We start from the raw sequence: 27,607 nt of genomic DNA, 5'->3' as shown, positions 1-27,607 counted from the left end.
CTGCCCCGATCACAGGGAAGCAGAGTTCCCCAAGGATTCTCCCAGTCAGAAACCCACCACCTTACCACATGAGTCAGGCTCCCCCAGCGATCATCTCCTCAAACTCCCATGTTTCCCAAAGAACAGCTCCCTCCCTTCCATGCACCCTGGGTACGTACTGCCTTCATCAGAGTCATAGCTGTTGGCATCCTCCTCCTCCTCCTGGGGCTGCTGCTGCTGCCGCTGCGGGGCTGCTGCTGCAGGTGTGGCGGCGGGGGGCTGCTGGAAGGCGGGGGGCTGCCAGGCCTGTCTCTCCTCCCTGGCGGGGGGTGCAGCGTAGCCCCCTCCTCGCTCCTCCCTGGCGGCAGCGCGGGCCGGCTCTGAGGGTCCCAGCGGTGGGCTCGCTGCGGGAGGGACTCCGTTAGCCTCCCGTGGGCTCTGCCCCCCAGCCCCTCACACACAGTTCGATCTCACCTTGTCTCTCCGGGAACCGCCCGCCCGCCCCGGGGCCCGGCCTCGCTGCTGCTGGCGGCGCTGGGGACAAACGCAGCATCACCAGGGAGTTCACTGAGAGGTGCTTCCAGCTCTCTCCCCGACCCCAGCACCGCAATTCCACAAACAAGGCATTGGGGGGTCCCCAGGCACTATTCCTGGCTGCATCCCCGTCACATCCTACCTGCGGGTGCTGCTGCCGGAGCGGGACCCGCAGCGGGTCCGGCAGTGGCTGGTGGGGGCGGCCGTGAGGCTTGAACGGAGTTGGTTCTCTTCACACCTGCAAGGAGGGGGCAGAATCAGCACAGACAACCCTTAGACAGCTGTCAGCCTTTTGCCCCCCAGCCCTCTCCTCCCAAGGGTGCAGAAGCAGGCACAGGGATGCAGGAGCACAGTTCTCACCAGGGCTCCTGCTGACCCCGCTCTCGGCACCGTAGTCCCGGCTCTCGGTGTCGCCACCGGTGTCCTCGCTGCCACACGGACCCGCCCGGCCCTCGGCCGGCCTGCGGCTCCCCCTGGGGGATGCCGTCGTGTCGCTGCCTGCGGGAGAGGGATAAAGACAGCTGTGAGGCTGGAAAACCAACCTCCCACCCCTTGGTGAAGCGCAGTCTGGGTGTCAGCAAGAGGAGGAGAAAGAGGATGGGCACAGCCACTACGGCATCACCCCCAGAGTTTTGGCGACTGCAACAGGAGGGCTCTGCACCACCAAACCTTCACACAGCGGTCAGGAAAGCCCAAAGGACACACCAAACCATGGGAACACCAAGAGATGCAGGAATCCCATGGGAAAACAAGGCCAGAGGCATCCATCACCCAGTCCTCAGCACCCATCAAACCCCTAAGGCATCACAGCTCCACAGTCCCCAGGACAGGGGGATCATATTTTCCTTTTTTTGATCATCTTCCGTTTATTAACAAGACAAGGGTGGCAGCTGCCTCTGCCTCTAGCTTCCATCACCCAGCAGATAAATCCCAGCCACACGCTCCAGGGTGCCCAGAGCGCTCCGTGGTGACAAATTGCAACCCACAGATGTGATGGAAAAGGTCCCGGCGCTCACCTGGCTGGCACTGGAGATGCCAGGTATAAATCTTGGCTGTGACATAAATGGGATGTTTCTCCTTGGCTGGGCTCTCAGGGTCACCGGAGAAAGCGAAATGCAACAGATTGTAGGTGGGGGAGAGGAGGGAGGGAAAAACACCGGGATGCTGAAGAGCAGAGTGAAGTGGAAACGAGCATCCAGGCCCAGGAGCCCCATGGTGCAGAAATAGCAGCGCAATAAATAATTTTCCAAGGGAGCTTTAGGAAAATCATGGGCACGACGTGAGCATGCTGAGCACCAGGAGGGACCTGCAGAGCTGGCAAAGCCTCCCGGACTTGCAGGAGCCAGAGCTCAATAAAAGCTGCCTGTTGTGGGGCTGGGAAGTTCAACAGCACCAGCTACTGTTGCGATTAAATCACCTTAATTAAGTGGTTTCCCCAAGTGCTGTTGCATGGGAAGGGGAAGATCATCAGCTGGGAGCACCAGGCTGGGCACAGGTTCATCTGGAGCTCCCCACAGGGCTGTGACTAATCCCAGGTACCCACAGTGGGTGCCCCCCCCATGGGGCTCACCCCAAAACACCACCCAGACACACAGGATGTGTCTCCATCGTGTGGGCTGGAGGGAGCACAGCTCAGAAAAAGGCTGTGCCACCAACGTGGAGCCACAACTGGGAACTCAAGCACGGCCACTGTCACAACAGACCCTGAGCTAAAGGATGGGTGGGATGGAGGGACCACACCAGGGGAAATGTCCTCTCAAACCCCTACTGCCTTCTTTGTAAGGAAGGAGAGGAAGAGGAGGGTTTGCAGCCACTGTGCTGCTCTCGTCTTAATGATTGTCCAGCCAGGGGTAGGTGGTGTTGAGGGGGGTCTGTAATCCTCAGCACCTCAGCACTCTGATGTGGAACTGTGAAAATTGGGGATATTACACAAAATTAAATCCCAGTGAGACCTTCTCAGTCTCTCCAACTCACTTACAGGAGGGTGGAGCCAGGTGGGGGTCAGACTGTTCCTGGGGAACAAGGGACAGGACAAGAGGAAACAGCCTCAGGTTGTGCCAGGGGAGGTTTAGGTTGGATATTAGGGAACATTGCTTCACTGAAAGGGTTGTCTAGCCCTGGCACAGGTGCCCAGGGCAGGAGACACAATCCCTGAAGGGATTTAAAAGCCATGTAAATGTGACACCTGGGGACATGGGTTAATGGTGGCCTTGGCATTGCTGGGGGAACGGTTGGACTCAATGGTGTTAGAGGGTTTTTCCAAATTATTCTAAGTGGTGGAGGGGGCAAGATATTACCACAAAAACACCCCAGTGCATCCTCCCCCTGCTCTGCTTCCTGCACACGGCACAAGCCTGGGCACAGCTCTGTGCTGGTGCCCTTCAGTGGGGGAAACAAGAGCAGAGCAGCTCAGCTGCTCCATCCCCTGCAGACATGCACAAGCCCCCACAAACCTCCAGGAGTTTCTCCGGAAGGTTTTCCAAGGACTGCCATTAAATAAGCAGAAAATCTCCTGCCCCTCACAGCAGGACCCACCACCCACAGAGGCAGCTCCGCTCAGCGCTGGAATCGCAGCCGCTCAGCCCCGGCGTGTGCAGGGGGTGGGAAAGCCCAGGAATAACTCAGTTCCCGCGTGGTGGGCGGCAGCAGCAGCAAGGAGAGGTCCTGCTGCAGCCTCCCATGGGAAACTGCGGGAAAACGTCACGGGAATGGAGGGAGGGAGAGAGGGGACTCAGCACAGGCGGCACCAGGGCAGTGGCACAGGGAGAGGGTGAAGGCCGGTGCTTACCCTCAGCGTCCGGCTCGGCTGGGGGGGGCCCGGCCTCCGCCTGGCCTTGGGGGCACAAACAGAGCAAGAAGGGGTGAAGCTGCAGCCCACACTCCCCCCAACACCAACCCTTACTTCCCTTTTTATTCTTATTTTTCCCAGGCTTCTCCATCACCGTGTTCATACCCAGGCACTGCCCAAACTCCTGATCCCCACCCGGGGCTGCTTTGCTGAAGGATGTTCCTGCAAATCCATCCACCCCCGACTTGGACAGCCTGGATAAAGCCTCCGCAGGCAGGGAGGGCAGCAGGACCATTTCTATGCTCTTTAGGACACAGGCAGCAGCCACAGGACTGCTCTGGTGCTTTTTCCCAGAGTTTTCCCATGCCAACAATGCGGAGAGACCCAATACCACACTGGCAGCACCCCTGGCAATGCTGGGGGGCGTCAGCACCCACTGTCACCTACCTCGGGTGGGTGCCCGGGAGGACACTTTGGGGTCCGGGGTGGGCAGTTCTGCCGGGCTGGGCTCGCTCGGGGCTTGGGGTCCCTTGTTCTTGCTGACGGGCATCGGCTGGGGCAACATCTGCTTGGGCAAACCCTTGAAGAACCAGGCACCAGAGCGCTTCCACACCTGGGGGAGCAGGGAGAAGGCTGGTATCCATGTCTTGGGAGGGATCCTGGGGACTTCATCCCGCTGCACCAGCAGGTGGAGGACACAAAACTCCATATCCCCACCCTGCAGCCCATGCTGTTAATTAATTAACTCTTTGGCTCATGCTGCAGGCAGCAGACAGTCTATCTCTGCCCACAACAGCCTCTGCAACACCAAGACTTCATTTTGGACTAATAAATGTCATTTTATGTAGAAAACAAGACCATGCTGTAAGAACCAGACTTGAGCAGCTGGGCAAGGCTTAGTGGTGCTGAAAATCCCTGGGAGCTTGAGTTGGTCCCATCTGGGAGGTCTGGGGTGAGGACAGTGCACAGGGTGACACCAAGGGCAGGGACAATATCCATGGGGCAGGGGGAACCCGGGGGGCCACACTCACCTCCCGCTGCTCACTGCAGATCTTGCAGAGCCAGATGGCGTGGGGCCGGTTGTTGGTGGTCTGCACCCCACACTTGGTGCAGACGTTCTGCAGGGAAAACAAAGTTCTGGCCACCACAAGGTCCCACCACACCAGCATCACCAGTGGGAGGTTAATGAGGGCTGGTTAACGAGAGCTCTCCCAGCACAAGCACTAGTGAGCACAGAAACCCTCGGAGATGTCCTCTCATGCCACGTGTGGAGGGATGTGGGGCTACAGAAACATGCCCCCAAAGACTGAGGTTCCCCCTGGGCTGAGATGCTCTCCCAAATTTGTCAATAAAACCCTCCCCAAGGATCGCCCTGATGCTCTGTGTGAGCCATGTGTGGCAAAGCAAACTCCTCCTTTCTCCCTGCTCAGAGCTACAGGAGCTCCACTCTGCTGGACCCCCTCACTCACAAGCACCAACCTCATTCGAAATTATAATTTCCAACTGCTAAAAGCCTGAAATTACAAAATAAATTGAATTAACAATCCCTGAGCCAGCCTGGCATCCCTGAAGCAGGTTCCTGCAGTCAGGAACGATTGCTGGGGGATTCCTTGGGGGTCACAGGCTGTGGGGATCAGGGATGAGCTCTGAGGGTCTGGGGGGTGCTGTGGGGCTCCGGGGAGGTGCAGGGCACAGGGAAGGGTCTCACCTTCTTGCAGTCCTCACACACGACACAGGCAGACCCACGCGGCCCCAGCTGCTCCCCACACAGGATGCAGCGGTTCACCCCGTCCCCCAGCACGCTCCGGCGCATGTCCTCCAGCCTGGTCATCAGCCTCCTGGCAAAGAGGGGACAGGGAATGTCAGGAAAGGCTCAGGATATTGGGGTCAGGGTCCTGCTCCTGAAGGGCAGCCACTGCCTTTGGTCTGGCCGCTCCTTTTCCTCGGGCAGCTCCCAGTAGAAAATCTCCCCTTCCAACTGTGGGAATGCAACCAGGGGAAAAGACGTCCCAGTGGGATATAACACTCCAGCATGTCCTTTATACTCTATATTGCACAATATTAACTTCCACTGATGCAGCCAGAGAGCTGACACCAGCCCCAGCTCCACGTACACGCATGTGGAAATCCATCCTAGGCAGCATCTCTACAGAGAGCAGTTTGGCATCAGTGAAGCAGCTTTGTCCCCAGATGGAAACTTTTCCACCCAGTGACTGCTCACGAAGAGCTGCAAGAAATCCTGTAAGGGGGCTCTAATAAGGACTGACTGAATTAATTAGCTTTCTTATTAATTAAGGAAAAATATTGCCTATAGTGGAAATTATGGAAATTCTTTAAATGAAATGCTAAAAGTCCACTAGAGAACAGGTTATAAAAACACACCTTTGGTTCCTGCAAAGGTAGAAAAAAAAAATGAACAATTAGGGAAGTTCTGGAAAAGCAGCACCGGCAAAAGGAGTTTGGGAAGCAGGAGGGAGCTGCCAGCATCATACGCTCAGTTAACCCAGAATCCTGGCCCTAAAAATAGCACGAGAAGGGAAAAAGGATGCATTATTTATGCCATTCAGTGAGGAAGGAGCAGGAATGAAGGAAGGGAGGAGGAGATCCAAGCCCACCGGAGAGAGCAGCCCCCGAGGCTGCCATCCCCCCCCGGCAGCCTGACCCAAATCCGACAGAGCCGCGAACACGGCGCGGCGCGAAAAACACCCGGCGTTGGAAAGACATTTTCCCACATGTCTGATGACACCTTTGGATTTATGGTGACTCGGCTGCCAACACCTTTGAAAGGCTCATAAAGCTTCCGTCCACACAGGGTGCCTCTGGTTTGGTGTCCAGCCACTTGCAGGGCGGCTGGTATTCCATGGGCTCCATGGGGAAAAGCTTGATGAAGGAACAGCAGCAAGAGGGGGAAAAATCATGCAATCATAGAATGGGTTGGGTTGGAAAGCACCTTAAAGATTATTTAGTCCACCCCTTGCCACGGGCAGGGATACCTTCCACTAGCCCAGGTTGCTCCAAGCCCTGTCCAACCTGGCCTTGGACACTTGCAGGGATGGGGCAGCCACAGCTTCTCTGGGTAACCTGTGCCAGGGCCTCACCACCCTCACAGGGAAGGATTTCTTCCTAAAATAAAGCACTGTGGGACGTGCAGCCTAGCACAGCTCAGAAATTCCTCACTGCAGGCAACAGGAGCATCTCAAAGCACTTCACCAGCCACCACATCAAGTCCAATGTGGGGATGCAGCTCTGTGACTCCGCAGACATTATCCAACCAAAGCCACATTATCACATCATCTCAGTTAGGTGGGAGACAACAGCTCTGCTAAAACCCACCCGGGAATCTCCCACTCCTCCCCATGGGCTCCAGGCTGCCAGTGTGGAGGTGCCTCCCGACAGTTCTTAATGAACCTGCACAGCCCGTTCCCAGCAGGGAGATGGGACTGCTGGGCTGGGTGGGCAGCAGCAGAGCCAGACGGAGCCAGCAGCAGGGAGAAATCGCTGTTTTCACAGTTGCAGTGTCACCAGACAGCAGATGGAGGAGTTCACAAGTTCCTTCAGTCTCCATCGCCCGCAGCTCTGGCAGCGACAGGACCACGGGGGCTCTAAAAACAGCAATTCTGGTTTGCAGCCTTTCGCTAAAAAATAACATCCTTGGACCATGGCGAGGGGATTTTGTGCTTTTCCACTTCATGGGGAAGGTGCGCCAGTGCTGGATGGAGCTTGGAGCAACCTGGTCTAGCAGAAGGTGCCCCTGCCCTTGGCAGGGGGTGGAATGAGATGAGTTTTAAGGTCCCTTCTAGCCCAAACCATTCTGGGATTTACTCAAGGAATGTGACTGTCCACCCTACCCATCAGCACCCACCCTTGGTGCCTTTCCCAAGTTTCATGGTCAGCACATTTTGCTGCAAACACGGAGCTCCCATAACCCCCAGCCAGTAGTATTCCAACAAAAACCTGGAAACTGGCAGTTCCCTAAACGTTTCTTATTTAAATGAAATGAATCTCAGCCCATGCAATGCAGGGTCCCCACCAAGAGCCCCCAACAGCAACCAACCAACAACCTCCAGCTTTTGTGGCAGCTCATCATTTCCACCTCACCAGGGGGAATATTCTGGGGGAAAAAACCTTTCTTTTCCAAGCAGCAAAGCACAAGTACCTCCTGCAATCTCCCCCCCAGGCTGTGCTGCAAGAGCTCCAAGCAAAACAGCTTCCCGTTGGAAATCTGCAAGCCCAAACAAACTTATTATAGAAACTAGAACAAATGGCACAATCAAAGGGATAAAAAAAAAAAAGGAAAAAGCCTTTGCATTTCAAGAGATTCATTATTTAGCTGCAAAATTTCTCCCAGTCTCTCATTTAGCACAAGCGGCTCCTTAAGTGGTTTTTTAACCAGTGGAAGAGCTCAGCAGCCAGAACACACACCTGTGGCACCCGTTGCAAGCCAAGTACATTTCCTTAATTAAAACATCCCTTCAAGAAGGAAAAATTGGGCTTTTTTTTTTTTTTTTTCCACGATTCAAATGCTGCTGGGAGAGAAGTGGATAAAAAGTTAAAGTCCTGGGGTAAGCTTAGCAGAAAGAGCCCTGGGAAAGGGGGTGTCGTGTTGAGATCCCTGGGCTGGGAAGCTCCTGATTAAGTAATAACTGGGAGCAAATAGCCCAGGTTTCTTTCCAGCTCCATCCAGCACCTCCAGAGCCCCATTTCCACATGGTCTCCCACCAATAACTAAGGGAAGCCCCGCTCTTGCCAAGCTTTCTGCCTTTCCCAAAGCTTTTCTCTCCCCTGGATATGATTCCTTTATCATTTTTATTGCCCTCCAGTTCATCCCTCTCCCTCACACGTCTCCAGGGCTGCACACCTTCCCCGTCATTGTCTGCTCTTCCAAGCGCCCATCCCTCTGGCCTCTGTAGGACTGCCCTTAAAGAGCAGGAAATATCCTTCAAATTGTTAAAACAGGGGGGGAAAAAGCCAAGAGAGGAGTAATTGAAGCTGGTGGCAGGGAGCTGGCTCAGCCCAGCACCCGGAGCCAGCCCTGTGGAGCGGGAGAACATCCGTCACCCGCCAAAGAAATACGGATTAGTCACTGATGGGAGCGAGATAGGAGCAGCTGCATCTGAAATGCTCCACGTGCACCTGAGATAACAGCAATAAAACATATTAATGATAACATATTAATGACCCAGCCCCATAAATATGGTTTGGAAGAGGAAGGTGAGCAGCCCCAAGGCAGTGAGCCCTCCCCGGGCATTCCTGCCCACACTCCAGAGCCCTGGAGTGGGTAGGGAAGGGCTCACGGTCACAGGAGACCTGCAAACATCTCCCATGGTCTGTGGCATCCCCACAGTGATGAGGGACCACCTTAGGCTGGGCTCAATCCTAGACAGGATGGAACTGGTGATGGGTTTGGCAGTGTTGGGTTAATGCTTGGATTTGATGATCTTAGAGGTCTTTTCCAATCTAAATGATCTGATGGAACTCTCAGTGCTGCAGCATCAGCGTTTTCTCTTGCACCGGGACCAGAGGGATGCAGAGAAGGACAGAGAGACACTGGAATTAAGTGCTGATGATCCTGGAAAACAAGACTGAACAGCGGGGCAGGCACACAAGAGTTTGTTGTGTTTAAATATTCATTGCCACTCAGAAGTTAATGGTAAAGATGTGCTTAATGGTTTTTGTGCCAGGGAGGACATTTAATGCTGTAAAGGGGGTAGGAGAAGGACCTGATCCATGAGGAATGACCTGATCCAGGGCATGATGAGCCAGGTGCTCCCCAGCACCACGTGGGAACCAGCAGGGACAGACCCAGCCACCAAAAAACCACATCCATGACCAAAAGAAACTCCAGTAGAACACAAAGGAGGTCACAAAGTGCCTCCAGAATTAAGCACTGCTTTGCCTCCATGGGGAAATCATGTGCCTTAAAGGGCTGAATATTAAATTAAGGCTAATTTTAATGGCATACAAGAGACAAGAAAAGCAGCCAAGCTACAGATTAAAGAAAACATAATTAAAATTGGGATGGGAAATGAGAAGCACATTTCCTCCCCTACAAGTTTGCAGGTGACTAAAGGTAAAGCACCATTTGGGCTTTTCCAGGCTGAGCCCTCACCATGGAGAGGAGATGCCCACAGAGGCCACAGGGACCTGTATTTTTCCAGATACCCCATTCCATGCTCATGTGCTTGCTGCCTCCCAGGATGTGTTACAGGAGGGTTGTTACTTTACAGGGACATCCCAGCCTTGGAAATAAGAGAGGATGATTTTTTTAGAGAAAAAATCCAACCAAAATCTCACAAAAACTCAAGCAGCATGAATTGTCTCCCAGCCATGAATCAACCTCATCTCCTTTAGAAGTGGGCATCTCAGGAGACATTCCTGCTTGTCTCCAGCAACCTCCCTGCCCTTCCTTGACCCCTAATTTTATTTTTATGTTGTCTGCACACAAAGAAGAAGAGCTGAGGCTGTGGTCCCCAGAGAGCCTCCCTGCTGCTGGTCACCAAGGTTAATGACTTAATCCCCTGTGATTTCAGCCATCTGCTCCAGCATTATCTATGTGTCATCCCAGCAATAAGCAGCCAAATTAAAATGCAATCCTGCTCCAGAGCTGGTCCTCTCAGAGGAAAGGTGAGAGGCTGTGACCCACAGGGAGACAGTTAAGCCACAGCACTTTTGGAGGGGATCCAGGAGCCATATGTCACCTCACTCCTGGGAGAACCAGCTCCATGCAAGGCACTCTCCAGAAATATCAATTTCTGACTTTGGGTGGTTTGAGATCTTTCCTTCAATGCCAAGAGCAGGCTGGAACTCATTAGGCAGCAGAGCAGACTCGGTGTGTTATTGATGGCACCCAATTATAGATGCATAATGGAGTCAATTAGTGCCTGCAGGTGCTCCTGTGCCAGCTGGGAAGAACAGGCTCCTCCTGGAGTGCAGCTGGAGCATCATCACCACCACCACCATCATTGGAGTATCACCAGAGCCGGCACAGGGACCCCCTGAGCATGAGCCAGGCTAAGCAGGGAGTGAGAGGGGACAGCAGCAGATTCATCCCTGCCAATGTGGACCTCTGATCCCTCTGTCCAACAGCTTTCAGCCCCTGTGTCCCTCAACCAGCCCAAGGGATTATCCTCCTCACCCAGCAGTTGTGAAGTCCTTCATCAACTCCAGCCGGACGTGCTCTTGCTGTGTCATGTTTAAGATGATTTCAGCTCCTATTTATCCTTCTCTGTGCCATGAGACAAGGATCCAGCCAAAAAAAGCCCCACACAAAGTGTCCCTGTCCTACAATCCTCATCAGCATCCAGCTCATGCATCCCACGGGCTCCATCCACCCTTGCAGCTAAAAATACTCTTTCACTGGATTAATTTGAGCTGGGTTTGACACAAAGTCCAATTCCACAAACAACATCTCAACAAGCAGCATCGATTTGTTCCCAACCTGGCTGAGGTAAGGGGCTGGTGGGACAGAGGGTAAAGGAGAGGGAGGGAACTAAATTGGGAGAGACATCAGACACAAGGAGGTTCATCTGCAGCCAGCACCAGCTGTGGGATTGCTCAAGTATCAGATGTAAAGCTCAAATGAACCCCTCAAAAACATCCACTTAACTCCAAATATTTACCACATATTCCCTCTTTGGAAGGCATGCTCACTCCACATGAGCTGTTCCTTATATTAACCAGAGTTTTCATGGAACGACAGAATGGTTGGGTTGGAAGGGACCTTAAAGCCCATCCAGTTCCACCCCCTGCCTTGGGCAGGGACACCTTCCACTAGACCAGGTTGCTCCAACCTGGCCTTGAACACTTCCAGGGATGGAGCAGCCACAGCTTCTCTGGACAATTTTAATGGATTTTTTTTTTCTCCCTTACAAGAAGAGAAAATCCCAGTAAATCCCAGAAACTCAGGCTTTCCAGGAGCAGCATCCTGGAACAGCCTGTCGGACCAAGGTACATCCATATCCGCTGCCTCCCTGCCAGAGGCCAGCCTGGCAAACCCGGATTATTTTGTAATATAAGGAGCTCTCCTGGATAAGGTCCGAGCAGCTCCTGAACGGATGATTCTGTACGAGACTGATCCAGGCGCTGTCCCATATTTCTGGAGCTGAACATCCCACAGCTCTTGTTGTGCAAGCCAACAAACACAAAGGGGCTGGCACGGCTCCCGCTGCGCCTCCACGCAGGGGGGGATCAGCTGCGGCAGCACATCCGCCAGCATTCCCGGCTCCCAGTCCTCCGCCCGGCTTTTCATGAATGAGAATGAGCAAACCTCCTCCTCCTCCTCCTCGGCTCACGAAGGCAAAAGGGAGGCTTTCTGCAGGCTGGCAAACAGCTGCACGATGCAAAATAAATCTCTCCTCCCTCTCTGCTGAAGATGATTTATGCCTGATCCAAAGAGCATCACGTTTGAGAGTAGCTCTTACAGGGCTCCAAGTGGGCAAAGCCGGGGAAACGCTGCTTGTAAGCACTTTTGGGGAATGAATCACCACCATTCACAGCTACTTTCACCTGGTTTCTGCCAAAAAGCCGGGAGAGGAAAGCGCTACCTGTTGTAAAGTGAGGTGATGCCAAGCTGGGGAGGCATCTTGAGCCTGGGGGAGCGGCACATCCAAGGGGCATATGCCAAGCCCTGGCAGTGAGAACAACCTCTGTCAAGGCAAAACCTGCCCAGGCTGTTCACAGATCACTCCTAACAAAGGATTTCTGCAAGTGAGTAAATAAATCCACCAGTTCAGAGGCCACAGGGTGCAGCCAGAGCACACCACGGCTGCACCACAAACACTCAATATTTAAGTGTTATTAAGGGACAGCAAAGCTTCCCCAAGCTACAAGATGGGCTTTGGCATTCCCAGAGCAGTGGAGAGCACAATTCCTGCCTGGACCTGAGTATGTTCCCTCCAAGGGAAAAAAAAAAGCCAAATGCTTAAGCTCAGCAAGAAGAAACTGTTCCTCTGTAAGGAAAACAGGTGTGATGCCTGACAAATGGGATTATGGAGATCCCACTGGAAAACCAGCTCCAGCAGAGCAAGTTGATACCTCATTACCATTATTTCACCTGACACCTTTGCCCAGGAAGGGCAGAGGGGCAGGAAAGGAAACACAGGCTCTTCTCACCCTCTGAATGGGTGCCAGGGATGACCCCAGTACCCTTCAGTGGTCATGGGTACCCCAGAATCCCCAGGAGCTGGTCCCAGCACGTACTAGCCCTGAGCATCCCTCGGACCTACTGGGCCTCAGAGACAGCTCATTTCAGGGTGGCAGGAGAGATTAACCACAGGGATGGATCCATCACCACTCCAGCCCCACATCTGTTTTCCCAAAACAAGACAAAGCCCCTCTCGGTGACCCGTGACTTTGCCTGCACTCACGGGGGCTCAGGCTCCTGGACAAGCAGCTTCACGAAGTGGCATGTTATTAATGATCCCTGTTAGACTGAAAAAACCGGCTGACACCATAAATCCTTGGCCCAAACTCCATGGCACACGGAGCAGGAGCAGCACACCGAGCAGATCCCTCCCCTGCGCGCAGGTTCCTCCTGGCTGAGAACCAAAGATCCCCCGCAGGCTCCTTTCAGGAGAAACACTGCAGTGCAGTAGCTGCTTCCCAGGAAAGCAGCCAAGCAGGAGCTTCCTCCCATGTCCCTCTGGACCTCCAATGCCACCAGTGCCACCAGCACTGCCTTACCCGATGCGCTCCTGCTCCATCTCCTCCATCTTCTCGGCGCGGGCGATGACCCTGTTGATGATCTCCTTCTCCTCATCCGTCAGCTCCTCGCCCTTGCGCTGCCGGTCGGCTTGGCCGCCCCAGCCGGAGGGGAGCCTGTGGGAACAGGGATTCATCCATGGATCACACGTGTGATTCATACCATGGATCATGCATGTGTGCGGGAACAGCCAGGCACCAATCCCTAAACCCAAAAGCAGGGCTATGATATCACCCCACCCCTCAAATCCCTTCTAGCTGCAAATGGCCCCCCACCCCGGTTGGAAGTTCTTATCTCCATTTTTTGAGGGTTTCATAGGGAAACGCTTGTTTTATATGGATAAAAAAATTCCTTTATAAAAATATTCTCATTATTTCCACGTTTCAGCCAACACAGTTCACTTTGCAGCCTCCTCTCCACTGTGGAACACCAGGTTTGCCAGTGAGCCGCGGTACCGGGATGATGGAGCAGGAGTGGGTGGGGTTTTTTTGGGAACATTTCAGCAAACATGGGAGTGTTTCCTCCTCTAACATCATTTCCAAGGATCCTTTCGCCCAGCCTGGGTGTCAGGCAGCGATAACCTGGTGACAGGGTAACGTCTGCCACTCAGACTGGAATAACAAAGGATGCAAAAGGCAAATGTCCCTCATACCTTCCATCTTTCTGCTCATCTAAAGACCTTTCCTGTGTATTTTTCTTCCTGGACTGAATGCAACTGCATGGTCTTGAACCTTAAATGTATCAAAACCGCATGCAACATTTCCCAAACTCAATTTTTTTTTTTTTTTTTTTTTTTGGCATCTAAAACAAGGCTTTTCCTATTTTCTCAAAACTATCAGAGGAAGAAGTTAAAAACAACAAAAAAAAAAAAAGCAAGGGGGATACTTACTGCTCCTTCTCGCTGCTGGGAGGCACAAGAAAGAGAGGGAATAAGGATTAGGTGAGAGCAGGGACAAGGGCAGCTCAGCCTGACACAGCCGGTGCTCTCCCCAGAGCAGCTCCAAACACGAGCTTTGCCCAGCCCCTGCATCCTCCAGGCTCCCAAAACCTGTACCCAACCATGGGTGCTGCCACCACCCACCCAGCCAGGACAGAGATGGATGGAGCACCTCCCTGCATGGTGACCACACTGGAGAACATCAGGACAGACAGATGGGGCTCCTCATCAGCACCACGTTCATGCCCACCCACGGGTCTGTCCCCATCACCCGCTCAGGGGGTTTAGGGGGTAACACCGCAAAACATCCTCGTCCAACCGACACAAACTCAGTTCCTGACATTCCCAGAGGAAGACCCTGTGTTACCTCCCACCCTGGGGACTCTTCTCCTTCCCGCAGCCCCAGTCCCCTCCTCTCACCTGGCTCGGACAGACATGGTCCTGTCGCTGGGGCACATCCACCGGTCGGAGCTGCCGCCCACCACGGCGTCGGTCATCACCCGCTCCCGGGGCACTCAGGGACTGACTTCAGGGACACCAGTGCCCTGATTAAAAGCACCAACGTGGCACACTGGGCAAGTCAATCAACTCACTTGCAGACAGCTGCGATGCCAATGACGGTAACCCAGAGCTTTCAGCCAGGCTGGAGGGAAAAAAAAACCAAACAAGAAAAATCCCCAAAATCATACCGGGAAAGGCTTTACGTTTGGCATTAAGAGGATTTGGAGCAGGAAGGTTACTTTGGTGACTGTCTTGATATTGTGCACGAGACACAGGATCCTACCACCACCCCCCTCCCAGGAGGCAGCGCAGTCGTGCTCAGCACAGTTGTAATTAATGAGATACCCGACCTCACATTAATTATGAGGCTTCAGAGCTGGGAGGGAAGAGGGTGTTCCATTTCAGAGAAACATCTACAAACCATGGAACTTTTTCCCCAAAACCCAGCACGTCTTGCTGTCCTTCCCCAAACCACCTTCCCTCTTGAACAAAACTCCTCCTTTTTTATTTTTGTTTACTAAAGGTTTTGCTAAATGGATCCATGTGAGGCACTGAGGGAGGACATGGGAACAGGACCCAAACACGACAGTCTGTCCACTCATCTCCAAGAGGTTCGTCAAGAAAGGGTTCTTCAAACCCTCCTCCTTTCAGCAGAACTGATACTATTATTAAAATACAAATTGATGTCAAATCCACAGCCTGAGTGTTTTATATTCCCATATTTTGGAGGTGTTTTACCCCTTCACCCACCACCCCTAATCCCTGCATGGGGATAGCAAAGCCCAAACTGATAGTGACCAGCATCACCCACAGAGCAGGGATGGATCCATCCATCCCATCATCTCTTCTGAGTGAAAACCAGCGATTTTACGGAAGGTGATCACCTTGGGCAGAGCAGTGTCCCCCAAACCCAGCCCAGGGCAGGATCCATCCCCCTGCACAGCCCCTCACCCCTGCACGGTGCCAGGGATGATGACACTGCCAGTCACTGTCCCACCTGGACCACTCCCAGGATGGTCCCCAAGGGCAGCTGGTGTGTCCAGGGGTGGCATCACCCAAAAGACACCACTTGCAAAGGGAGAAGCTCAGGCTGAGCCTCCCTTTACAGCCCTTAAGGTGGGAATGAAAGCACAGACAATCCCTCCAGGAAGGGCTTTGCTGCAGCACTGACCAAAGCACAAGGCTCTGGATAAAACCTCTCCTTCCTTAGGGCTTCCTGCTGATTGAGGCAATTTTTTTAGCTCAGCTGCTTCCCACTCCCAGGTTTCCCCCCACCCATCTCCTCCATGGATGGGGGACCTGCAGAGACACCCCAGCAACAGCCTCCCACCTGCACCACTCACAGCACCTGCATTCGAATTGCTTCCTCTGCCTGCAGAAGAACTAAAAATACACTCAAAATAACCCCTAAAACCCTCTGCAGAGCCTGGTTGTGGATGATGAACGGCCCAGAGGCTGGGAGAACCTCATCTCCCCACCCTGCTGCCCTGGGATGATGTTGCTGTGGATTCCTCCCTGCCTGGGAGGGACCCCCAGCACCAACTCCAGCATCCCAGAGGTGCCGGTGCAGCCCAGCAGCACCAGAATTCAGCCCAAATGGGTAAATGCACCTTTGCAGGGCATGAAGCAACTCCAGCAAAACTCCAGCAGAGGCACTGGGGAGGTTTTCCCAAGGAGAAGAGGGAAAACAGGAGGTTGTAAACTTGCCCCACTGAAATCACAAACTCCAAGCCACGAAAACCATAAAACTTTCCCAAAAAGGAGGAAAAAACATAATTCCCACCATCCTCTTCTTGCTCTGCAGTTATCTCTGAGGAGTCAGAGATTTGAGGTTCACCTTGGCTTCACTGAAAACTTACATATACATGAAAATATTTTTGGAAAAAAAAGAGAAGTGAAGCACGTGGGTAATTAGTGCTCCGCTGGTTTCACACAGTGCCTACCTGTGCCAAACCAGAAGGCTCTGATTAACAAGGTCAGTTAAATAAGCAAATTGTTCATTTAAGTCCCCACCGCCACCTCCACAATCCGCAGTGCAGCAGCAAATTCCCGCTGGGAACGAAGGGTTCCAGCACAGCCTGGGGGTCTTGTGAGGTGGGCACACATTTAATAGGGTGCTCTGGGAGGAAGGGCACCACCCATTTTTTTGGAGATGTGGGTGGATAAGGGACCTGCCTAAGGTCACATGGAGCAGGAGTGTCCAGCCCAGCCCTGCAACAGGGGAAAATAAGCGGAAAATCCCTGTTTTTTTCCTAGCAAAGAGGATAAAGTGACCACCAGCACTCAGCACTGGGAAGGAAAACTTCTTCCCCCAACTAGAACTTTCTGCTAATAATAGAGAGGCCACGAGTGTTTTGCTTTGTTGCGGATGCAGTGGAGCCCGGGGACAGTTCCTGAAGGAATTCACAATCCGTTCCTTCGCCTATAAATAATAGATTTGGAAAATCTACTTTGCATTACTTCCAGCAACTACCCTCACTTGCCCTAATGCTTGGTTCTGCATTTTTAGCACATGGTAGAGAACAAAATAACAGCTTACAGTGGCTTTTTCCCCCCACCACCAAATCCTTGCTCCCAAGCCAAAGGACACGGCCCATCCAAGTGGTGATCGATGGGATGCAGCAGCATTTAGTTAATGAAATGGAAACATCCCAACCTAAGAGGTGGCCAAGACCTTCCAGGGTCTGGCTGACCCCAGAGGGTCACAGGCTTGCTCCCCCTGGTCTGAGATGAGCAGGGATGTGAGCAGGTCTCCAGCTGCTCGAGGTTCTCCAGTGGATGCTGGAAGGAGGCGGCAGCTCCCGCCAGCACCAACGTGTCCAGGGCAGAGCCAGGAATAGCAGTGAGGTCTTAATTTCTGGCCTTAAGGAAGGGCCACATGACTCCAATCACGCCGCTCCATTACTTCTGTGTGACGGAGCCCATGAATGTGATCATGCCCTGATAAAATGGGATTGAACGCCTTCCGTGGATCCCTCGGCCTCTCCCGTCATCGCCGCTCGCTCCGAGCCAGGAGGTGCCAACTCGTGGGCGCTTCTCCAGCACCCAAAACCTGGCAGACACAGCATCAGTGACCAGCATTCCTGGGCAGGCAGGGAAAGGCAGCAGGAGCCCCATGGCATGAGCCCATTCCACCCCACGGCACCAGGAAGGACACGGAGCTGCTGCTTCCCCGGGCAGGACCCAAAGCCACCCACAAACTGGGCACCTGAAAAGAGAGACCTTCCCATGGCTGCTCAAACTCACCCTTTCAGCCACCTGGAAATAACAACCCAGGGTAGAAAACAGACAATTCAGTATTTCACAGGCTCCCAGCGCAACAATCAGGTTTTTACGGTGAGCTCAACAGTCCACACTCGATGCCTGCAGAGATTGTCTCCACCAGCAAAGACACTGACACAGGCAACCTATTTCTCCAGCCTTCTCAGCTCTGCAATGCAGCTTTCTTAAATATTGAATAAGTCTGCTGCTCTCCACCACCTGCCAGTGCCAATGATGAGGTAATTTTTGCATTGACAAAGCCTAATGTGATTAATCTGGTCTGAAAGGAGCAGGTTTTAGGGCTCGTCCATTCACTTGGAACACACTTGCAGACAGAGCGTCAGCAGCAGCCAGACCCCGACCAACCAACCAACCCAAACTGCTGCTCCGCTGCCAAGTGGGAGATTATTCCTGTGTGTCATCACCGAACAGGAGGCTTTGAACTTGAATGGATCCCAACGTGATGCTCTGGCGGGCTGGTGGGGTTTGCACACTGGCATGGGAGTGGATTTACGCTCCGTGGATGGGGACAGAATAATAGGATATGAGGATGGGTTCACCTGATGGGGCTCCCCAGTCTCTTTCCCAGGGAGAAGAGGAACTATTTTGGGGTGACAAGCACCCACTGGGACCCCCCAGCTGAGCAGGGAGAGGAGCAAATGCAGGAGCCGGGATGTGCCAGGAGAGAACGGTCTCCTCATCACTCAGCATCCCCACACACCGTGTTTGGCAGGAAATCTCTCCCAGCTCACAAGGATGTTCACTGCCATCTCACAGCTCCATCAGGGACAGTTCCTGCCTTGTCCAGCTCCAGGGCGACACCTGGCACTCAGGAAGGTCTGCAAACCACAGGGGACCCCTAAGTCCTCACCAGACACCGGGCACAGATGCTGCACCCCACGTCCAGCTCTGCCCTGAGCATCTCTCAACATCCAGGCTTTTCCTTTCCCAGGAAAAGGGGGTTGCCCAGTGCAGGTGCCACACACACCCCACACCATTTTCTACAGCACAGGGGACCCATGGCATGGCATTCCCATGGCTATAGGGGCCACAGAGCTGCCCAAACAGGCAGCAGGTGCTCACTGTCCTCCAGTGTCAGGTGGGATTTGGTACTGCTGGATTTACCTGCACAAGGACAAGAAAAAAGGTGGAAATAGCCCCAAAATATCTGCTGGAACTGCTGTGTAACACTGCAGGAGAATCAGCAGTTCACATGGGGGGCCAGGAGGGCAACCCAGCCCCATAGGGTTCCACACACCAAAACTCCCTCAAATCCTGACATTCCATCATTTGGCTCATCTCACATGCAAATTGGTTTAGGAAGTTCAGGCAAAATTGGGCATCTGCACTATGGAACAGCCCACTTTGGAGGCTTTTCTTTCAAAACAGAATGGAGGGAGGCAGGGCTCACCGGCACAAAAGCTGCTTGGCCTGGAGCTCCCCTGGACATCTGGACCAGGATTGGGGCATGGGACAGCAGGACAGTCCCACATGAAGCATCAGGTGACACATTGGCATGGCAGCACACACTGCCAGTGCTCCCACAAGGACCTGCATCCTCCAATAGCCCAGTAATGTCACGAGGTGGGATCAAACCCTGGACACTGAACCCCCTCAACCACCCCATGGCAAAGCGAGGGCAAGGAGTCCTGGGAATCCAGCTTTGGGAATGACCCAGAACCAGCAGATTGTAGACCTGGGGTCATCACACCAAACCCTTGCAGGGAACAACAGCCCTGCAATTCCTGAGCCAGCTTTAATTGAATAATTAAAGCTAAATGTGATGACCACATTCCCAGGTGACAGTGACCCACAGACAGGAAACACAAAGCAATGGAAATCCCGGCCATTCCACAGCACCCCGATACCACAACCATTCCTGCAAGCCCACCCAGCAGCACCCACCCACCCCCAGCCCCGTGGCACGCCAGGATGGCACCACCACAACCTGGCACACTGCATTGCCCCACGGAACACACAGGAGCCTCCAGGGCTGCTCCTGCCTCCCCTGCCCTCCAGCTAAATCCACACCACAGTACCTGGGAGCCCTCCTTAAGGGGATGTCTGTGCTGCCTTTAAATTCCCACAAGGTGCTGAGAAATGCCTTATTTCCCCTCCCCCTTAATTCCCAGCTCCCCGTCATCCTCCAGACAAAGCTCCATCCCAAGGCAGCCGAGCAGCATCGCACAGTCAATTTTATTTAAGCAGCACGTTGACATTTCCTCCAGCAGCTCCTTCACAAACCAAACACTGTTATGATGCTGTCACAGGGATTTACTCCTCGTGATTAATTACAGGAAAGATAATAGTAAAAAAAAAAAAAACATAATTCCTGGGTTTATCTGACTTCCCCGTGGCTGTCGGAGCTGGGGGTCCCAGCAATGCCTGAGCCCACCTGGTGCTGCCATCGCTCCTTGTGCCACACAGAGCTGCTCCAAAGCTGCTTAGCAACAGATAAATCCCTGCATGGCTCCAGCACACGGATCACAACCTCGATGCTTGGGACAGGGAGCATGGTCAGAGCCACCAGGGTGGACCAGCCTCACCAGGGATGTTGGTGCAGGGACCCCCATGCACCAAGAGCAGCTGCAAGAAGTTTAACAATGGGGAGAAGGCTGGGAAGCACCAACCAGGTGTGCTTGGAGGTGGCAGGTCCTGTTCACTGCCAGGGAAGGTTTCCCAAAGGTGATGACAGTCCCCATGAGATGCCCCAGGGGTGCTTGAGGGCCCCAGTGTCACATCACAGGACAGTAGTAGTGGTGGCACCCCCAGAGCATGACCCTGGCTGGGGGATGTGCCGGGGTGCAGCCCCACCCTCCTCATGGGATGCCAGGCTGGGGCAGAGGAGCCACCCAGAGCCAGGCCTCCCACACCAGACCTGTGTAGAGGGGTCCCAGTGGTGTGGAGGGGATCCCCCCAGCACCACAGTCCCTCCCCAAGGGCCATGGGCAGCCCAGCCACCGGCAGAGAGGAGCACGGGGCCACCCAGCTCAACATTTGCACCACCCTGAGCTCCCAGTTTGCCCAGTCACCAAGCACAGCTCCTCTCCCTCCCGACACACCCTCAATATCTGGTTTCATACAGCCAGACCTGCTCCCCATCACCAGCACACCAGGTCCAAAGCAGAGAGTCCATCCTCACCTCCCGGGGCCAGAGAAAGGAAATGCTGCTTCTAACACGTGAACCTTACAAACCATCCCATCCTCACCCCCGGCCACTCCCCAGTTTAACGAGGACGTGGGAATTAATCAGACCGGCCTTGGGGAGCAGAGCCCTCCTCCCTTCCCAGACCTTGAGTGCTCTGCTGGGACCACCTGGAGCGATTCATTACCGTTATCACTAATTGGCAGTGACTGCAGTGACATCGTCACCGGGCTGTGGGCAGGAGGAGGGCACTGAGCCAGGGCCACCAGCGAGCTGGCAGAGGGTCACCGCTGCCACCACAGCCCCCGGGACGCGCAGGGCACAGGGGGGGCCATCTCGTTTTCATCTCCCAGAGAAAGCCCCTAAAAACTTAAGCACAAAAAGGGGCTCGGAAGCTGTGAGCCCCCTCATCCTCCCTCAGCAGTTTTCCTCCCCTCGCCCTTCCCCAGCCAGGGAATGTTTAACACCAGCACACACGTACCACGCGGCCACGGAGGCGCAGCAGAGTCCTGCAATGGGCTCCTGGGTTTCACCCTCGCTGCAAAGGGTGCTCCACACGACAAACGGGCTTTTCCCCCATTCGGCACGTTTTTTGGCTCTCCTGGGGAGCCAGGGCAGCGCCAAGGCAAGTCTGCGAAGGAGGAGGAAGCAGAGGGGTGGGCTGGAGGCAGCGGCGAGCTGGGCAGGGGGTTTGCACCCAGGTGGGGTGCTCTGAGCAGGGTTGGTGGGCGTGGGGTGTCCCGGGAAGCCCACCCTGCAGGTGGCGAACGGCTCCCACCGCATCGCCTGGCGATGGCTCAGCGCCGCCGGAGCCTGCGGGGCTGCTGCGGGCGAGCAGCGCCCACCCAGCGCTGCCCTCCCGGGGGATCCCAGCAAAGTGCCCACGGGAGGCTACAGCAATTCCCAGCCCCAAGGCTCTACATCCCCAGGCTGATGCCCACGGAACCCCTGAAGCAGATCTCCTGAGTCAGCCCTCCAGCAGCAGCGAGCAGCTCGTTCAGTCCCTGCCGGATGAATGATGCATCATCAAATAAAGCCCAGTGTCACAACATTAACAATATTTATTTTCAGGCTAAGCTGCAGCCTGGGCTTTTGATACCAGTAATTAAAGCAAATGGTTCATCTGTTATCAGCTCTGCATCCCTGGAGCCAACTGTCCATGTTTTGAAGCCCTGTATTATCTTTTTTTCTTGCAGCCTCATGGGAAGGGGGGGATCAGGCTGATCCACACACACTTCCAGGATCCCGGGAGGAGTGTGGCATGGCCCGAGCCCAAAGCAGAGCCATGGCCGGGGCAGCCACCTCGCTCAAAGCTTTTTTAGTAGTGAAATGAAGGAATGTTAATCGCACAAATTGCTGCTCCGGCTTATACCTGAAACCAGAATTATTAGAAGGACAGCAGCAAGAGAAATAATCAGGTCCCTTTCCTGAAGGAGCCCGTGCCTGGGAGCGGCAGCATCCAGCAGCCTCAGCCTAATTTCCGAGGTGGCTGGTTTTGCCTCCCGGAGGTTCCAGGCTACTCCAGAAAGGTTTTTAATGCCTTTTGCACCACTTTTGTCTATCGTGGGAAAGGAGCAGCGAAGGCACCTGCCAAAGCCCTTGGACCAGCCCTGAGCTGGGCAGTGATGCTCTTCCAGAGCCCCAGCAGGAAGCAGAGCACCCCAAGTGCCCCACAGCAGGGACAGGTCGTTCTCTGCATCCCGCAGCTCTCAGGTGCCTCGGAAGGGGCTCAGCCCTTGGTGCCACCGCAGCTCCTACTGGGCACACTCCGGGGACAGGGACAAGAGCCAATTTTGAGGGCTTGAACCCCCCCCAAATGCTCAACACACTTCAAAGTTGTCCACACACCGGGAAGACCAGCAGCAGCACCCAGAGCCCCCCTGCACCCGCACCCACGGGCAGTGCCACCCCTCACACCCCAGGGAGCCCCCACCCGCACTCACGGGCGATGCAGCCCCACGCACACCCAGGGACCTGCTCCAGCCTCTGCCACCGGCCACCCACGGGGTGGGAGGTGTCACCCACAGCCCGCACCGCTCCGAGATGCTGCAACTTTCCCCGGGCCGGGAGCGGGGCTGGGGGGAACGAGCATCCCTGGATCCGCATCCCGATCCCTGTCCCTGCGGAGCCTTGGGGCACCCCCGGCACCTCCTGCCCGCCCCGGGGGAGATGCGGTGAGACCCCCCCGCTGCCGCTCTCCCGCTCCCACGCTTGGCTGCAGCGCGAGGGACCCCCGACCCCTCCTTACCTGGGCCAGGGTCCCGGGGTGCCGGGGCCGCTCCCCGCGCACGGCCGGGCTGGCGCTGCGCGGCTCCGGCGGCAGCACTGCGGAGCAGCGCGGGGCGGTGCGAGGAGGGGACACGGGAGGGAACACGGGAGGGGACACGGCCGGGGCCGCCCCGCTCCGTACCCGCCCCGGGGAGCCGCCCCCGCCCTCCCCCAGCCCCCCCGGTACCCCCTCCCGCAGCCGGCTGGAGAGGGGGCGGCGGTGGGACCCCTCTGCTCATCCTCTCCCCCATCCCGCTCTCATTCTTCCTCCTGCTCCTCAACTCTTTCTCACCCTTTTCTTCCATACTGTCTCAAATCCCATCCCATCCCATCCTTCCCCAGCCTTGACCACTGCAGGGCGAGGGAGGGGATTCTCCCCCTCTTCTCTGCTCTGGTGAGATCCCAACCTGCAGTGCTGCATCCAGCTCTGGAAACCTCAGCACAGGAAGGACATGGAGCTCCTGGAGTAAGTCCAGAGAGACACAAGGGTGCTCCAAGGGCTGGATCCCCTCTGCTTTGGGTCCAGGCTGGGAGAGCTAGGGGTGTTCATCTGGAGAAGAGAAGGCTCCAGGGAGACCTGAGAGCCCCTTCCAGTGCTTAAAGAGGCTCCAGGAGAGCTGGAGAGGGACTTTGGACAAGGGATGGAGTGATAGGACAATGGGGAATGGCTTCCCACTGCCAGGGGGCAAGATTAGATGGGATATTGGGAAGAAATTCTCCCCTGTGAGGCTGGTGAGGCCCTGGCACAGATTGCCCAGAGCACCTGTGGCTGTCCTATCCCTGCGAGTGTCCAAGGCCAGGTTGGATGGGGCTTGGAGCAACATGGGATAGTGAAAGTGTCCCTGCCTATGGCAGGGGGTGGAATGGGATGAACTTTAAGATCCCACACACCTGCAGCATTCCCCAAAAGCTGTGGGAGCTTCCTGTTGCTCGCAGTTCCCAGTTACTGGGGATCCCACAATCCTGGCAGCCCTAAAGATCATCCTAAAGATCATCCTAAAGACCACTCTGAGCCGCAGGCACCAGAGGGGCTCACACTATCTCCAGTTCAGACTTCGGAGGAAGGAAAATTCCTCATTCCTCCAGCTGGATTTCCCCACTTTTATATAAATGATTTTTACCCAGCTGCATGTAAGCCTCTCATGAAAACCCTACTTTTTGGGGGATTTAAAAAGAAATCCCTAAAGAGACAGAAATCCTTGAAGGATGGAGCATGTTCTTGCCTTCAGCAAGGAAAGTATTCCACCACTCAAGGCTGAGTGTTGATTGGCATCATGTAAATGCTTGATGGACACCTCCTTCCCTTCCAGGCCCAACTCTGTGTTTTTATTTAGTAAAAGAATTCCTCGCTTATGCAAAATAGTTGGAGAGAGAAGCACAGGACTTTCAAGCTGATCTGTCTTGACACCTTCCTCAGAGATTCATAAAAAGCAGCAGAAATTTGAAAATCAGATCTAAAACTGGCTTTCCAGAAAGGAAAAAAGCAACACCTGCCGTTCTCTGTTCTGAATACCTGGCACTTCCACACTCCTTTTTTTAGCCCCTCTTCTAAAATAAAAGAGCCAGTTTGATTTTTTTGTGGAATCAGAAATCCATTTTGGCAGTCTGGCAGATCCTGCAGCAGATCAAAGCAGGAGGGGTTATTTATTTATTTCCTCCCTGGTTTATTTTTATGCTCACCAGCCCTCTGGTTCTCCAGGAATTGCTGTATTTCCCTTGGGATCTGACTGAGCATGGGGTTACCCTCTCTGTTTGACCCCAGAGCCATCCTGGCTGGACTTGGATGGAGCCCATGGACCAGCAGATCCTGCCTGCATGCTCAAGTTCAAGTGCAGAGGCAAAAATCCTGGAAGTTATCTGGGCAGTGCAGCATTTCCCTGTCCAGGTTGGAGCTCGGGCCGGATGCAGCTCCATCCCATGGTACCAACAATCTTGGGTTTATCCCCATTGGCATCTGATTTCAGCAGGAATAACTGGGGAATAAAGCCAAGTTCATGGCTACAGACAACCCTGGGGGTCAAATCAGCACCCAGTGCAGACCTGGAGGCTCTGCCTCACCTCCAGCTGATTCCTGTGCTTGGATTCAGCCAGTCCTGGTGATGGAGTAGACAATGGAGCTGGGGAGAGAGCCAAGGGTTGAGCCAAGGATGGAGCCAGGGATGGAGACATGGACAAGGCCGGGGATGGAGCCAGTGATAGAGCTGGGGATGGAGCCAAGGATGGATCTGGAGACAGAGATGTGGATGAGGCTGGGAATGAATTCAGGGATGGAGCCAAGGATTGAGCGAAGGATGGAGCTGGGGATGGCATCACAGATGAGGCGGGGGATGGAGCTGAGATGGAGCCAAGGATGGAGCCAGGGACAAGGCTGGGAATGGAGCAATCCCCACAGGGCAGCACTGGCTATGAAACACAAGTACTGCTGACTCAGCATTGCCAACCCTGCACCTCTGATCAGATGCTCCGGGAGGAAACCTCTCCCCTCATTTACAGCACAATTAGTTACATCTAATTGGAGCACAGGACAGGAGACAGGGAGCAATGAGCCAGTGCCAGGCCCAGATTATCCCTCTGGTACCTGCAGAGTCAGGCAGTCCAATGGAAAAAGGAATATGAGCTTTATAAAACAATTCTTCTTCTACGCTTATAATTAAGATTAAAAGTGGTCCAGTGGAAATCTATAAACTCTCAGAGCTCAAGCACACAAAAACTCTGAGTAACAGCTGACTGATACAGGGGAAAATAAATCAGGAGCACGTCAGGCCCTCCCCACACAGCTCCAAGCACGGGTGCATGAAGTTAAATTAAAAGGATTTATGGCAGCTTGAATGCCCAGGGGAGCATTTTTCCACTCCTGTAAATCACTTAAAGCTGAGCTGCTCCACCCTAAGCTGGCCTGGCCACAGATCCCAACGGATGCCCCCAGTAGCATCCTGGGATGAGACAGCAGGAATCTTGTGGCTGCACCGTAACTCAGCACGTGCGGCCCATCGCACCCCACCCAAGGGATTTAGGGTGACTTAGTTATTTGACATGTGAAAGAGATGGGAAAGGACTCATCACCCACCACCCAAAATCCATAAACTGCTGCCCAGAGCAGCTCCTTGCTGGGGATTATGCTTTGGAAAAGAGGTGGAGGAGAAAAGAAGGAGAGGAGGACGGAGAAGGGATGATGGGCATCAGCCTGAGCTTTCCAAGCGGCAGGACAGAGCCTGGAAGCTGAATCCAGGGAGGTTGGGGACCTACTTTTTCAAGGAGAGAAAACCCCAAGCCAGTATTTTGGCTGGAGCAGCAGAAAACCATCCCTCAGACTCTCCCTCAGCACCTGCCGGGATGCAGCCGGATCCACATCGTTTCATTAACACCTTGAGCCCCTCCAGCTCACCCTCCTACCAGCTCTGAAAATAACAAACAAGGCACAAACCAGAGGAGACAGCCTTGATTAATCCCCCCCGTTGAAGTGCTGGATTTAAAAAAAAAAGACATGGAAGAGGAAAGGAAAGGAAATTTTCCCCCTTGCCACTTGATTCAGGTGCTGGGATGTCACAGGGAAAACAGCTGTTCCAAGGGCTGGTGAAGGGATGGAGGAGGAACAGCACCTTGTGAGGATGCCAGGACATTTTTAACCACCCACAGTGTGTCAGCCCGCTGGTCCCATCCCTGCCAGAGATACCAAAAAGCATCCGCAGCAAGGGGGCTTTAGGGTCTCAACCCACTCTCACCCATCCCAGGTGAAAACCCCCCTCCTCAGCCCACTTCCCTCCTCACTCCGGAGACAGAAAATCCCACAGGGATCCCAAATCCCTCGGGAGATCCCCATGTTCCATTCCTGTGGTGGCACAGGCAGGATCTGGCCCAGCAGGGTCCCGGCAGTGCCACAGAGCCCCGAGCTCAGCAGGCCCAACTCACTCATGTCGGCAGCTCATTACACTCTTTTAATAAGATATGTGCTAGTTTTACATTCATTTCTCATTCCTGATAACGTTCTGTCCTATATAACTGCACTATTATCCTTGGCGAGGTGAGGGGAAGAATATATTTCCTAAAAGACTGCCTGCATTAATTTTGCAGTAAGTGCCATAAAAGATTTAATCTGCAGTTCCTCTTTTGTTAATGGGATTAGTATAACTTATTTACTGATTTAATTAATTGGCATGCCTTCCACTCAGCTGAACACGGCGTTTCACAAACTTACTGGTTCCAGCTGAGGAGAACTGGGTGTCGTTTCATTTTGGAGGCTGCGAAGAGCACGTACCTGTGAGCCTTAAATAATTGAAATGATTTCCGACAGCACATTAAAAAGAGGGGAGGAAAGAGCTTTATCTTCTCTCCTACCCATGAATGTGGAGAATCGTCTGTGCTACACCATTGCTGATATATATTCAATACCAGTTGTCACTGGTGACACCCTCCAGCGCCATGAGGGACCCGCAGGATGGTTGGAGGGACCTCCTTCATCCCACCCACTGCCTCCTCACAAACACAGGGATTTAT

The 27,607-nt window shown here is 54.0% G+C and overlaps 1 protein-coding gene across 5 annotated transcripts in view; it reads right to left on the bottom strand.

The window, feature by feature from the left end:
• RPH3A (rabphilin 3A) overlaps positions 1-23,181 on the bottom strand; it is a 31,329-nt gene extending 8,148 nt beyond the window's left edge. The window contains exons 1-13 of one of the 5 annotated variants that reach the window (XM_027652245.1): positions 23,094-23,164; positions 21,327-21,476; positions 14,359-14,581; positions 13,891-13,905; positions 12,983-13,117; positions 5,010-5,139; positions 4,333-4,419; positions 3,749-3,914; positions 3,302-3,346; positions 874-1,011; positions 656-751; positions 454-513; positions 159-383 (exon numbers count right to left, since the gene is read on the bottom strand). In XM_027652245.1, the coding sequence (XP_027508046.1) occupies positions 159-383; positions 454-513; positions 656-751; positions 874-1,011; positions 3,302-3,346; positions 3,749-3,914; positions 4,333-4,419; positions 5,010-5,139; positions 12,983-13,117; positions 13,891-13,905; positions 14,359-14,435 (1,174 nt within the window). In that variant the 5' untranslated portion in view covers positions 14,436-14,581; positions 21,327-21,476; positions 23,094-23,164. Of the gene's footprint in view, positions 1-158; positions 384-453; positions 514-655; positions 752-873; positions 1,012-3,301; positions 3,347-3,748; positions 3,915-4,332; positions 4,420-5,009; positions 5,140-12,982; positions 13,118-13,890; positions 13,906-14,358; positions 14,582-21,326; positions 21,477-23,093 lie in introns of all 5 variants that reach the window. The other 4 variants (XM_027652247.1, XM_027652246.1, XM_027652249.1 and 1 more) reach the window with 4 other exon arrangements.
• Positions 23,182-27,607: the final 4,426 nt, after the last annotated feature.

This window comes from Corapipo altera, unplaced genomic scaffold (genome assembly GCF_003945725.1).
Source record: "Corapipo altera isolate COAL_440 unplaced genomic scaffold, ASM394572v1 67, whole genome shotgun sequence".
NCBI classification, from domain to species: domain Eukaryota; kingdom Metazoa; phylum Chordata; class Aves; order Passeriformes; family Pipridae; genus Corapipo; species Corapipo altera.
This window is presented reverse-complemented; position numbering and strand designations above follow the sequence as displayed.